Source organism: Anabas testudineus, chromosome 9, assembly GCF_900324465.2.
Source record: "Anabas testudineus chromosome 9, fAnaTes1.2, whole genome shotgun sequence".
NCBI classification, from domain to species: domain Eukaryota; kingdom Metazoa; phylum Chordata; class Actinopteri; order Anabantiformes; family Anabantidae; genus Anabas; species Anabas testudineus.
Genome location: NC_046618.1, coordinates 11,572,217 through 11,585,986, shown reverse-complemented (window position 1 = coordinate 11,585,986; position 13,770 = coordinate 11,572,217). Strand labels below are relative to the sequence as shown.

Sequence of the window (13,770 nt, the reverse complement as noted above, 5' to 3'; positions counted from 1 at the left end):
AAAAGTTATATCAGACAAATTAAAACAATATTTGGAACTTTCTTAAGTTTATAGAAACCCTGAAGATGATGACCATGGGTGATATGTTCTGTTTTCCCAAACTGATCACACCTCTAAAGGCAGAACTTTGGCTCATTCAGATTCAAATGACGACTTTAATCATCCCTCTTCTGCCTCAGTCTATTGAAAGTTATTTACAGGTAGATACGTCTGTGAACACAGGGAAGGACTGATGGAGGCCATGTGTTTGCCAGAGATTTGACAGACTGTTTGCTTTGTGTTTTTATGGAGGGTTGATGAAGGACTGCAGGGTGGGGTTATCTGGACTTCTGTGTCCTGGCTGTTAAGTGTTTGTAAAGAAAGCTGTTCTTGGTTGTATGTGTGACTCTGTGGCTGGCTGAAAGCTTCAGGCGCGTGGTGAATGTATGCTTGACTCAGAGCCAAGCTGAGGATTTCTGTCTTTTCCTTGTAGAAGCGCAGCTCTATGCCACGACGCCGGGCCAACACCAGCTCCCTCTGCGCCACCTGCAGCTCCTCTCCGAGTCGCCCCGGTGCCCTCTGCTCCCTTCCGAGCCAATCCAGAGCCATGCTGCTGCGCATGTACTCGTCAAGTCCTCGCTGAGAGTAATAAGCAATCACACTCTGAGAAGGAGGAAAGAAAACAAGCAATGATCAGTATATAGGGGCAGCGACGCTGAGGCTACCTGTATCAAAGTTTGCTTAAATGGGGTATGTGCTCAGCAAGAGCTGCACCTGTCGAGAGCACTGCCTTTCTATGAGAGCCTTCAGTGTCCCATTCCAGTGCAACAACTGGAAAACTGTCATCATCTCCTACCAAGGGAAAGAGAGAGATAGACAGTAGGTGAGAAAGATACACACAAAGTCTTGTGCAGTTACATGAATAATGACTTGAATAACAAACATCTAGCACTGTGTACATGGGTCTGACAAAGATAACATATCATGCGGATCACCTAAGCTGTGGGAGATTGGTTTGAAAAGATACTGTAAATCTTTATGCACCAGGTAGATTTCAACGTGATTTATGAAGCGCTGTCTAGCTAAACAGCTGCCAAGTATTAAAAACTAGTGACATTAGTGTTAAACAGAGAGAGGCTATACATTAACTAAAGAGATGGAAAATGTGACACGTAAGTTGTCTGGGGTTGAAGTCCATATTTTACCCGCTGGCCTGTTTACTCTGTTTAACCATGCATCTGCCCTGTGCTACTTGTTTATGAGCCTGTCTGACTACCAAACTATTCAACACCTCCTGCATAAACTACATGTACAAATTATGCAAACCCCTGACAGCTGCATACCTTGTGGCCGATGCTATGTGTGCAGACTCGTGTATGTGTGACTGTGTGTCTGGGTATAACCATGTGCGCAGATGGAGGCGTATGTATTACTTGGAAGTTCTCCATTTCTATAGCAGTGTGCTTTAGCAGGAATGATAATGAGCCTATTTCCCCTTATTAATAACCCTCTGTCTCCAGACATATGCTTATTTACACAAAGGTAGAAATATTAGGTGTTTCATACAACGACTCCCTGCCAGGCTGAGTGAGAGTGAGACCGAAAGGTAAAAAAAAAACAGACTGGGGCTGTAATGATAACAATGAAGGGTGTGATTAGTTGGTGATTGGTTAAGAATTTTGTGATGTTTGGCTTAAGAATTCCTAATTGTATTAAATTATATTCCTTCGGGTGCAATTAGGAATATGCCTTCAGAAAGCCTGACTCCTTTGAAGTAAATAGATCTTTCAAGCAATTACCACCTGAGCCCACATGATTTATGTGCATAGCTACAGGGAAAATGAGATTTAGTTTTATGTTTTACCTGGAACTCCAGCATTGTCCTTCCTATGTAGGAGTGGAGGAGCAAACTGTAGGTTCCTAGACTGGTACTTGAATCGCATGCATCTTCTATAGAAACCTTTACAAAGACAACAGTGCAAGTTAACATCCATTGAGACTAAACACTCTTCTACTGTGTCATTCCAATAACCTGGAACAACGTGTTGCCTTTCCTCACACTCACAGCACTGTCACTGGCCGCCTGCTGCAAACTCTGAGTGATGAACGCAGGGCTGATTTGTCGACATGGCAGTTCGTTCGCCAGTGAGTTCATCAGAGCCACACGAGCTGCGTCCCTCCGAGCCTCTGCCTGAGTGTCACACACCTGATAATGAGTAGATGAGGAGAGTTGTTAAGTTGTTAAGAAGAGTAAAAAACAGAGGGGCGAAGGACATGAAGTGTTTTCACTTATATACATATACATATATGTCATGATGACATATATTTCAACGTGTATCTGTGAGCCTGCAATGACTGAGTGTATATAGCCGGACTGAACAGGACGCTCACTCTTACAGTGGATAATGTTACACTCCACTACATAAGTAATAAGATTAGGACATTAGATAACAAATTCACAGATAACAATCACTGTCCTGCTTTAACCTGGGCGGTGCCGCCTGCGTCACAATGAATCCATTGAGGGGTATCATGGGATTTCAACTAAGTGACATCAATTTAAAACCACATTAAAAGTGTGTGTTTCCTCAATTAAAAGGAATAAACACAAAATACTTTGGGTAAAAAATAACAGTTTGTAAGAAAACTTGTTTCTGAGGACTGTTTTTACTACTGTATATAACAACTAATATTTAAATTGATGTAATGACCATAGTAATTGTTTACGTAGTATGACAAACTATATGTTGGTGACTTGTTTTTATTACAATTGGTGCTTTCTGCTATTTTATCATTAAGATGTACTAAAAACATTTTACATTGTTTTTGGTCACATGTCAGATTTTAGTAAAATTCCCACTAACATATTAAGGATAACTAATATGTTAAGAATAATAATCGCAGCACATGTATGTTAAATTAATCACCAACTGAAGATATGTTACATAGACTGATGATGACACACCTTATAGTTACCAAAGCAGCTTCCTCCAGGAAGTGTGATATAACAGACGTACGGTGGACCAAGCGAGGGTGCGGACTCATACGACAGCAGGCTCTCTGTTTGACCCCCTGCATCCTCACCAGAACCTTCTGATTCATTGGAAGAACCCTTTGCCTGACTCATCTGCTTCTGCTCCCAGAAGTTATGGAGCATGGACACCACATTCACTACACACACAGTTGTCAAAATGATGACTGACATTCATGTAAAACATTCATTACTGTTACAGAAAGTAAACTGTTGTATGTGAATCTATTGATTTATCTTAAGTAAACTCAGTTCATCTGCTGTGATTGTATCTCAACACCTCAACACCTTTATTTATCTATATTTTGTATTTTTATTTACATAATTCTGATCATTCTTACTGTTAATAGTTGTCATTAGAAGTGACTTTTTTGGTTAACACATAGAAAACTAGCAAAACTGTGAATAAATGTTAATCTACATTTACAAGCTAGACACTGGTAAATGAGCATTCCCAGACAGTGTTTATTTTAAAGAATCAGGAGCTGAAGGGAAACACTCCCTCACCCCAACTTACACAGCAATTTGTAACCCGTTGAGCTTTTTCTGACCTTGAAACAAGTTTTAAAATTCCCAGTGTCCTTTACTGTGTGTTAAACTATTCATTGCCGCTCTATAGTGTGGTAAGAATCCCTTGACTGACATACAAAGATATGAGTAAAAGGCTGTGTGCTATTGTATTTTCTAACGCATTCAACTGTTGGTGGTAAAAACAGCTTTAACAGATTCACTCAAATATTTAATACTAAAAGTTGTATATTTTCTTTTAAAACTAATATAAATGTTTCTGAGTTACTCACAGTGTTTGGGGCTGGTGTCAGTCAGGTATGACATGATGCTCTTCTCAGCTGTTACTTTACTCATCCTCATCCAGTGTTTACTCCCACAGCTGCACTAAACACATCATATCAGTCCGCTTATCATCACCACTATGGCACACATGACCCTAGCAATGGGAAACCTCCACCATCATAACATCTCAGGACGGGAACATCATCAGGAATAAATTTCAAATCTGAAAGCCCCTCCACTCTCCCTGGCTCCGCCTCCAAAATTCTTCTCCCCTCCTCCTCTTCTCCCTGTGTGAACATCTCACCAGGGTTTCTCTTTTGAAGCAGTCCGCCTTTGTCACCCGCGCTGCCAATTAGCTCAGAGGGCCCCTCACTCTTTCTACACATGCACACACACACAGAGGTGCAGAGCAGGAATGCTGAGCCCCTCCCCTCTGGTTGTGCAGCTGGCTAATCCCGGAGCAGAGTCGGACAGTTGAAGACCTGCACAAAGCAACAGCTTGGGGAGCAAAAATATGAGAAACAACAATATGAGCTTTACATTATATGACTAGATTCTTCTCTTTTCTGTTGTTATCCAGGATCATAAGAACAACTCTGTGTAACGTGTAGAGTCTAAGATGTGTGGGGGTTGAAATCTTCACATACTAATTTGAGGCCTCTGAGCCCAGGGTCTGAGCTCCATTCACCCTCTTCAATATGAATGGCCATTGTTCAAGTTGGAATTCACCTGCTTTCTAAAAGCCTCTTACACATAAATGAACCAAATTCTGGAGAAGTGGTTTCTTAGCTCCCATAGTCTCCATCATCTTTTATATGTTGAAAATATGTCAGTAAAAGTGAACCTTTATAAATGACTTTCTTCTGCACCTTTTATTGGTTAAAGTGTGTGTTGTGGAGCATGTACGTTGCCACATGCTTATCATTCTCTACTTTTTGAATCATCTGTTGTGATAGTTCAATTATCCAAGTATTCAAACTTAACAGTTTGAGACCTTTGAACCAGTTGTGCATAAATAGAAGCCCTACACAAATTTGTATGCATTGTATTTGAATATTAAGTCCATACTCACATTAGTCACGCTCTCAGCTGTATACTCAGTCACAATGCACTTCAAACTTCAATAAAAAACTCATTAACAGCAATATATAAATGGTTTAATTGTCCATCATACATTTCATTATAATTAAAAGTCCATATTTACATTATACTATACGTAAAGTATGATAGTTCAAAGCATTTCAAACTGAAAATTGGCATGCCGTCATACTTGACAATGAGTATGTTTTCCATGTGGGGGAGCCAACTAGAGAAAAACTGTGATCTTAGCTCTGTCATTCCTGTCTGATGTTTCCATGACAGTATCGAGTTGAGTCAATGCAGATACTTGTCCATATTTTGTCCATCAATCATCACATGTTTACAATGTTTCAGAAAAAGTAGCAGAGGAACCACTGCAGTCCTGTTTATCCCCAGAAACTGGCACTCTCCATGCTAGACTTGATGGTACTTTGATTCTCCCTTCTGGATTTAGTCACCAAGTTGGCCTCTCCCTTCTGCAGACGTCTCTTCTGGTCTGCCTTCTGCTGTTTGGTGAGCTGCCTCCGCACCTTCTGACGCACTACCTCCTGCAAAACACACAATTACAGAATTACAGCATGTTGCTACAGATGAATGTCTTTGCAAGGCAGTCACAACAATATGTTACCTCTGCTATAGGACGCCTGTCACATTCTTTCACAATGCAACACCACATGAAAGCTCTTTAGCAACACCTACAGGACATATACTTATAATATACATCAAAGTGATCAAATCAGTCACACTGCTTGTATTTTGTCATGGTAGCGCAATAGTGTCCCTTGGATGGACTGTTCTTGGTTTTTCTTACTGGTGGTATGGTAGAGCAGCTCCCGATGCTGCCCATTGTTGCCTCACTGTCTGTCCTCTTCCTCCTGTGTTCGGCCATGTGTAGAAGACTGTCTGAATCTCTGCAAGACAAAAACACAAAGAAAAGTAAGTCACGTGCTATTATGGCATATTTAAAGTGTAAGTATGCTTTTAACAAGCCTGTCTAACAAAGGTTATATTATTTTCATATGTCTATTTTGGAAATTTACCAACAATGTCATGAAAGTCTGCTTAATTTTGGGGGTTTTATTGAGTTAACGTTCCATTATGTTTACCTGAAGGGTTTGAACTCTTTGTTGGAGGCAGAAAGGTCTGCGAGCTCTGGACACTCATTCTCTGCTTCTCTCAGCTCGTCCTCTGTGTCTCCATCACTTGTAGCTGTGGGTTCTGTCACATTTTCCTTCTGTTCTCCTTGATTTTCATTATTATCCTCCTCCTTAGCTTGGACATTTTCTTTCTTACCCTCCTCCTCATGTACATGTGCAAGTGTGCTGCTGACTTTCAGACCCTCCAGTTCTAGCATTGCATGTTTATATTCTTCCATGACTACACTATCCTCCTCTTTTTCACCTTCTTCATCTGTTTCCTCTTCATTATCATCACCCTCCTCTTCATCATCTTCCTCAGGTCCAGCTGGGTGTAGTAATGCACCATCTCTCTCCAGATCTTTGGTGAAGCCGCTAGCTGAGACTTCAACATCTAGAGAACAAGACCGCCTGTAGCAATAAACCGGAGGTCGTTTTTTTTTTTAGATTATTTACGATGCAAAACTTTCAGAATGTTAAATGCACAATTCTCTATTAAATTATTGTCTTGAAAACATAAACTATATATAATAAAGACAATCTGTATTTTTAATCAGAAAATGATAAATAAATAGAGGAATAAATAGAAGAAATATTTTTTAATTTAGACACGTGCATATTTGAGTTTCATTGCAACTAAAACAAAATATGAATGTTACCTAATGTCCTTGAAGGTTGGGTAGAGCTCACTCTCATAATTGAATCGCTTTGCGAAGAAGTCTCTGATACATTTGACGTCTCGGTCAAAATACCTACAAACAAAGATTGAAGAAGTAAACAACACAGACATCTTTTTTTTTGTCCACTTTAACATATAGCAGAGATACCAACCATTCAGCATTAGGGTGCGAGGTAGACACCATCTGAGGGAAGTCGATCATAGTTATGTGGTCCTGGTCGTCCACCATGAGGTTGAACTCATTGAAGTCTCCATGAATCAGGCCATGATTGGCCAGTTTGACTATGAGCTCCATGAACTCACTGTACAATGCTGGTGGATCCTGCAGCTCGTGCACCTGACACCTAAAAGAAAAACAATACACACAAATTATAGAGAGAACAGACAGTACATATATTATGAATGTGTAATATTTTAAATAAAGAAAGAAAGGTGCATTATTCACGTACAGTGGATATCCATTTATAAGCTCCATCACTACAGCATGTCTGTTATAATCCACAGGTTTGGGAACAGGAAAACCTCGATCATACAATGCCTGGGAGGAGTAAGGACATGACTCAAAAGACAAACCACTAAAAACAGATTCCTATTGCACGATGTAAAAATGCTGACATTGTTTTCTTTCTGCGCTACTTGAGAACAATGTATGTTTATGACTTTAAATAGGGACCTTCTCAGCCACTGGCTGGTCCATTACCTTCATGTAAGCAAACTCTTTCATGGCTGACAGACGTGAAAGGTAAAGCCAGGACACGTTCCTTCTGTGTTTGTGGTAATCTCGCTTGTTCTTTAGGTTTCTGAAGGATGTTCTACCCAGTCTGTGAAGCTTCAGAGCGTACTGCTCATCATTTGGACTTGCCACAATATATATATCTACAGGAGGTGAACACAAAGACATATTTGTATGAACGTGAGAAGTGAGAACATCTCATTTACTGCACATCATTGGAATAATTAGAATCATTAAAGTGGTTTTGTTAAAATATCCACAAAAATTTAGGATTTTGTGAGATCTGTCTTCCTACCTGACTCTTTGCCCACTCCCATCTGGTTGCCAACTGAAAAAATCACTTCTCTTGAACACAGGGTTTTCAGAGCTAGGTAGTCATATCCTCCATAGTTCAACCTGTAGCCCTGCACAGCTGAAATCAGCACAAAAATGCATCATTAAAAACAATAAACACCATTTCCATTGCAACTCATTGGTCATAGCTGGTATTCTAGAGTGTTTTCTTACTCTTGGTGCGTTCATAGACTACAAGTTTATGTTTGACAAGTTCTCTGAGGATCTTGTTGCAGCCCCCATGTTTCAGGCTAGCAATGGAGGACAGAAGACTCACTGGCACGATCTCATGGTTCTTCATTCCCATCTCAACCTGTGTGAGGGAAAATTCAAGGAAAAGAACAGAATGCAGTCAGGTTAGTCCTGAATCTCAAGCCTGATTGTAGTGACAATGTTGAAATTGCCGCAGAGCTGAAAGATGAATTAATGTTGTTTGTTAAAATCACTTGAATTTGCATCATAAGCATCTGAGAAGCTGAAATGAGAGAATTCAGTTTTTCTTTAATTAAAATAACTAAACTTAATCAACTAATAACAGAAGTGCAGATAAAAATTCAGATGTACTGATCATTCAATCCCAGCTCTACTATGGATTTGGTCCCAATCAGTAACATCAAGTTAAGTTACTGTTATTAGATAGAATAAGAAAGATGTGAACCTCTTAATTAAGGTGTAATAATACAGGAAAGATGATCCTGTTTCCATTACTGACTGACACTAGCGCCTAAAACTGCAAACAAAACTACAACCACTGCTGTGAGTGTGATTTATTTTTTTGTCACTACCCAAAGTTATGGAGGTGCATTAAGTCGAAATCACTAGAGCAACATACTCTATTCAATCATTTCCATTTCTTGGCATGAATGACTACCTGATTGACCATTAAGTCATATATGAAGATAAATCACTATCTCTATTACGACTCGTTAATCAAAGTTATGATTGAAGTATTATGTAGTACCACCTAAGACTGCTGTCACAGTCCTTACAAATATGTAAACAAATGTAACAGCACGACACACGTGGCATTTTTAACTATTTGATGGTCCGAAAGTTATCTAATTTATGTAATTTTAGCTCACTAACATTTGGTTGTTGTTATTACATTGAACTTTATGGCTACATATACAGACTCTGAGTGTGTCTATACGGCAAAACGACAAAGCTAGCTTAGCACATGCTAACTCAGCTGAGTTCACTTATATTTATTCTCCCGCTACTTACAGCTGTGAGGACTCGGAAATCATCTCGAGATAAATATCTTAACACCACGACATTCAGCTTGCCCATGATTAGCCCGGCGTGCAAACAACTAGCGTGTAAAGGCTGTTAACACTAATATTTCTTCAAGTAGGTTGTCCACACTCTCAGAAAACACATGTGCAAGGCGGAAGTTCAGGGAACGGAAGATACGTCACTTCAGGTTTACGTATGACGTTGTCTTGACGTACCCACATGGATATACATAAAAGGACCTGCCATAGACTGTATATAAAAAAATTAAATATCAAAATATAGAATTATACTATAAATAATATACACTTAATATACAGTCTATGAACGAGCCAGTAATATAACCTAAGGTACAAAACGTAAAAAACAAATCTCACTGTAATATCGTGAATATACAGTAGTCTACTGTTTGCTGTTGATGAGTAGTTATCAGGTGATTATGAATATTTGCTCGGTTGGAGTCAGTTGTGTTTCTTTTTGATGTTGTATTTTTACAGGAAAATTGTTTTTTTTACCAAACAAAAAACAAATTGGTCACCTCATTTCTTTAGGGAATAGACAATATAATTACAAAAAAAAAAAAAAAAAAGCCTGTGGTGATGCTGATCTTTTATTTCCGTTTTATTTCTGTTTTATTTGTTGCCAAAATAACTTTTCTTCTTAATTTTTTTTATGCCTTTGTGCTGGCGACAGCTTTGGTCAGCTCCACATTATGTTTCCAGGTTATCCATCCATCTGTCTAACCTTGGAAGAATGTCTTCAAATTTGGCACAAATATACACTCAACTTCACTGGTGTGGCACAGCCACACAATCTTGATTTTTTGTAATTGGCCAAAAGTAGCCATTGTGCAAACTAACAAATATTTCAAAGATAGCTAAATTATTTAGCCAAATATTTGAAACACATAACTGTGATTTTTCTGGAAGACACTGTTCAACACTAAAGTATAAAACGACTACTCTTAAAGGTCTTCACAATGGATCATCTCATTAAAAATAATGTCTAAAATGATGTGATGTGATAAAATGATTTCTGCCACATGAACATTGAACATTGAACATAACAGTGCTATCTTTAACATTAAGAAAACCTGTGGCTTTCCTACATTACAAGTCAAAGTTTAATGAAAAAGACCTAAAGATCTATGTAAAGCAGATGTAAAGGTACATTTTTTTTTGGCTGTGTGGATGTTTGAATGTGTTCTATAGCTATTGTTATTTGTTAAGAATGTGTTGGATATTGTTTATTCTGTGGTTGGTTGCTCTATTGACATTTGTGCAATGTTATTGTGTCTTGTATTCATGATAGATCACTGCTGTGAGTCCAAGACAAATTTCTCCGCAGGGACAGTAAAGCATGCTTTATCATCTCGTAAAATGAAAGAAATATATCTTGATGCTGCTGCATCATCCCAGTGAAATCTGAAGGTCAGATGTTAAACAGGGGTTTAGTGGCACATTTCGGTTGCCATAGCAGCTGCGTTGAGTGGATTCATGGTCAGGTAGCACACACTACACACACACACACACACACACACACACACACACACACTACACACTACACACACTACACACACACACACACACACACACACACACACACACACACACACACACACACACACACACACACAGACACACACACTTCACCTCTGCGGGCTGTGTTGACTCAGTGGAATTCCATCACTCGTTTATTTAACGTTCTGCGATTCAGCAAGTGCCTGTGTCCAAATAAAGGCCAGCTATGCCGTATGCTCATACACACATACATATGCACAAATTAGTAGTGTGTTAGCATTTTACTGTCATTTTTGTGATATTGCTTAAGAACCTGAACCAGAAACTGAATTAACTTAATTGGTTGAATTGATTAATTAACTGTTTATTATTAGTAATTAATGTGTTCCACAGCTGTTTATTATCCCAGACAAATGGACAAGTGTGCAGTGAGAAAGCGTAAGAAAGTGAGCTCTGTGTGAGTCACTTAGTGTCTGTACATGTTTTACAGGTCTCTGGAGTTTTTCCAACAGGCACTCCGACTGTATCACAGATGTTTCATGATCCATGCATGAGCCATGATGCCTGTGGCCACTCTGTGCTCTGTTCTGCTAACTTGTGTCACTGCAGTGTGCTGTGTGCATTAACAGCTCCAGCAGGTGTGTCCTGGGTGGTAAAATATACACATGTTCTTTACTTTACACATAAGCTGTGTAAAAACAAACAAACAGTGGCATTATAATGACATGCAGTACAACATCACCACAATAAATTACATCCCTTAAATTGACCATGGAGTAACTTCTACAAAGGTTTTATATTGGAAACCTTAGATAACTAAGATAGTATGTATGACAGTGCTATTGCAATGGAATATAAAAGTATAATGAAAAACAACACTGACAGTTAAAATGGTAGGGAATATGGCCTTTTGCCTGATTTACACAAATTATTTTGCATTAAATGCAAAGCAAAATATATTTGAATCATTAAAAATGTCTGTTTTGATTTTACTGTGTGATTCATTTATAAAAATGTGGAAAATGTTAAATCTTCATTTTGAAGCTAGATGGCACTGTGACACAGGTAGATTAACTGAAGCTGCTGAGTTGCTTTCTTTTGTCTCACACAGACTATTGTCTGTGCTTTAAATCAAGTAAAACGGAATAATTTGCTTCATGTATTTGGACTGTTGCTTGAACTGGAGTGTATTTGAGATATTACACACGAGGCCTTTGAATTGTTGGCACTGCGGTGTTACTGAAGACCTGGATTTGTTTTGGCTCAGGTGCCACATTGTCATAGATTTTATTCAGCCAAATGTCTTAAGAGGCAACACATCGTTAGTAGTTCTCATACAAGCTGAGGATATAATAAAATGTGTCTAAATTCAAGTAATTTGGCAAAGAGATCTTAGACACACCATGCTTTTAAATTTTTTTTTATACATTTATGGGCGTCTCCGCTCCACAGATATTTCTCTTACTGTAAGCAAGTGACATCTATGAGAACTGTGTGTTTCATCAAACATCTATTTTTGACTGATGCTTTTATCCATAGAATCTTAAAAGTGAGGTGCGTACACTCACCAACAGCATCTGGGGACTTAGTGTCTCTGGCCAAAAACAGGATCTGGGAATTGAACTGCTGAGCCTGCAATTGGTGGGCAGCCTACTCTATCTCCTGATCCAAATCCACCACCTTACCTTATCTGTTGTGTTTTCTGTCTTTGCATGTTTAAGGAAATAGGAGCACATGATAACACTAACCTGATTGGACACCAGTAATAACAGGCAGACTCTGATTTAGATTAGATTATCATATCATCCCATAATTCAATTTCTCATTGGAATTCTTTTTATATTCTGTCGCGACAATAACACAGTAACTGTTATATGATATTTTGTAGTTAGCGGCCCAGAAGTCTGTAGAGATTTGATTGAACTGCTAGGCTGAATGTGTTTTTAGCTGATAAAACTTGTGATTTTCTCCTCTGCCTCTCAGCAGCTGTAGATGTGAGTTTCAGGGCAGAATTTCTTGTTAAACTCCCTGTGACAGACAGACGCAGTCATCTGTTTCACTGAATCTGGATGGTTCCACACAAGCACACACGCACACACCAGAGGAACCAATGGTTTGTTAATCGAGCTATAGGCGGGAGGTATGGAGGGAGCATGTGGACCAGTCTGTGTGTGTGGAATTATCTGGAATGTGGTGGAAAGGCCGTTCCTGCTTGCGCGTGTGCACACACATATGCACTAATGCAGTGAGATGGTGTCTTCTTTCCAGATGTGTGTAAAGGGACCTTTTGCCATGCTTCAACACAAAGCAGCTCTCTCTTCATCCTTCGCTCCCACATGTCATTTTCCTGTACCTTAGTCTCAACACAGTTTATTCCTGTGATTGGAAAGGGGCTAAAATCATCTAGACAGTTTCTCCTCCACCTACATTTGCGTTCATTGGTCTTCACATGTACAATTTTAAATGTGATGACCCCATCCATGTTCTGTGTATGCAGGGTTGAACATCCTCCACAGACCTGCGGTGCATCAGGATCCTTTGATTAGAAATTAATGAGCTCATCATTAGCAAGAGATGAAAGTGATGAAAGGACCTTTGCAGCAGTGACTGAAGTGAAGTGATCTCTACATTTCGTGTACACATAGTGTATCAAAGCGGTGAACCCTCCTCCCTATTATTTAATTTACATTAGGAAAGACATTATAATCTTTTAATGATGCAGGGAACCATAAAGGTGGTAATATATCCACCACTACCCTATGTTATATTGAGCCCCAACATACATATATTGTTGACTTATGTATATATTTGAACAGGTAAAGCAGCTTTGTAAAAATGATAATGATGATGATGATGGAGCAATATTTTCAGAGGGTCTAGATATTTTAAAGGGTTGCTTGTGCTTTTGCTGTCTGTAGGTGTTTGAATTTCCCTTGCTGTGTTTCTACAGAGTAAACGCTGGATCACGGAGGAATCGCCCCCATCAAACCACAGATGTCTGCTCCACAAACAGACATGAACAGTTTTCATTGTATTACACAAACCCCGAAGCACACACTCACGCAGTACCGGTCTATTAAATTGCTTTCTTGTTGTTTTCCACCGTTAAGCTTCAGGGAGAGAATGCTAAATTGAGGCAGGAATAGGAGAAGCTTAGGTAAGTCTTCAACAAGCGTGGGCTTTGTTCCTAGGGTATCGTCACTGTGCCTTCAACCAGCTGCTGTGTGTTTGGAAACATCAAATTTGATTAGATT

The 13,770-nt window shown here is 39.2% G+C and overlaps 2 protein-coding genes across 2 annotated transcripts; both read right to left on the bottom strand.

Moving 5' to 3' along the window:
* Positions 1–165: 165 nt before the first annotated feature.
* LOC113150375 (protein limb expression 1) lies at positions 166–3,880 on the bottom strand. Its single transcript, XM_026342847.1, has 6 exons — positions 3,811–3,880; positions 2,945–3,150; positions 2,045–2,185; positions 1,844–1,939; positions 754–831; positions 166–642 (listed from the first exon to the last, which is right to left on the bottom strand). Exons 1-6 carry the CDS (start codon positions 3,878–3,880, stop codon positions 181–183), a joined length of 1,053 nt encoding a protein of 350 aa, XP_026198632.1. The 3' UTR covers positions 166–180.
* Positions 3,881–4,945: 1,065 nt separating this feature from the next.
* riok2 (RIO kinase 2 (yeast)) lies at positions 4,946–9,157 on the bottom strand. Its single transcript, XM_026342346.1, has 10 exons — positions 8,988–9,157; positions 7,938–8,076; positions 7,726–7,842; positions 7,398–7,573; positions 7,147–7,235; positions 6,850–7,041; positions 6,678–6,770; positions 5,989–6,429; positions 5,694–5,793; positions 4,946–5,430 (listed from the first exon to the last, which is right to left on the bottom strand). The coding sequence occupies exons 1-10, from the start codon at positions 9,051–9,053 to the stop codon at positions 5,269–5,271; spliced, it is 1,575 nt and encodes a 524-aa protein (XP_026198131.1). The 5' UTR covers positions 9,054–9,157; the 3' UTR covers positions 4,946–5,268.
* Positions 9,158–13,770: the final 4,613 nt, after the last annotated feature.

Coding starts and splice junctions, on each gene's coding strand:
- LOC113150375 (XM_026342847.1), bottom strand. CDS start 3,880: ATGAGGATGAGTAAAGTAACAGCTGAGAAGAGCATCATGTCATACCTG. Junction 2,186..2,944: donor GCTGCTTTGGTAACTATAAG/GTGTGTCATCAT, acceptor ACTCATTATCAG/GTGTGTGACACTCAGGCAGA. Junction 832..1,843: donor GGACAATGCTGGAGTTCCAG/GTAAAACATAAA, acceptor TTCCCTTGGTAG/GAGATGATGACAGTTTTCCA.
- riok2 (XM_026342346.1), bottom strand. CDS start 9,053: ATGGGCAAGCTGAATGTCGTGGTGTTAAGATATTTATCTCGAGATGAT. Junction 8,077..8,987: donor ATTTCCGAGTCCTCACAGCT/GTAAGTAGCGGG, acceptor TCCCTCACACAG/GTTGAGATGGGAATGAAGAA. Junction 7,574..7,725: donor GGGAGTGGGCAAAGAGTCAG/GTAGGAAGACAG, acceptor CACCTCCTGTAG/ATATATATATTGTGGCAAGT.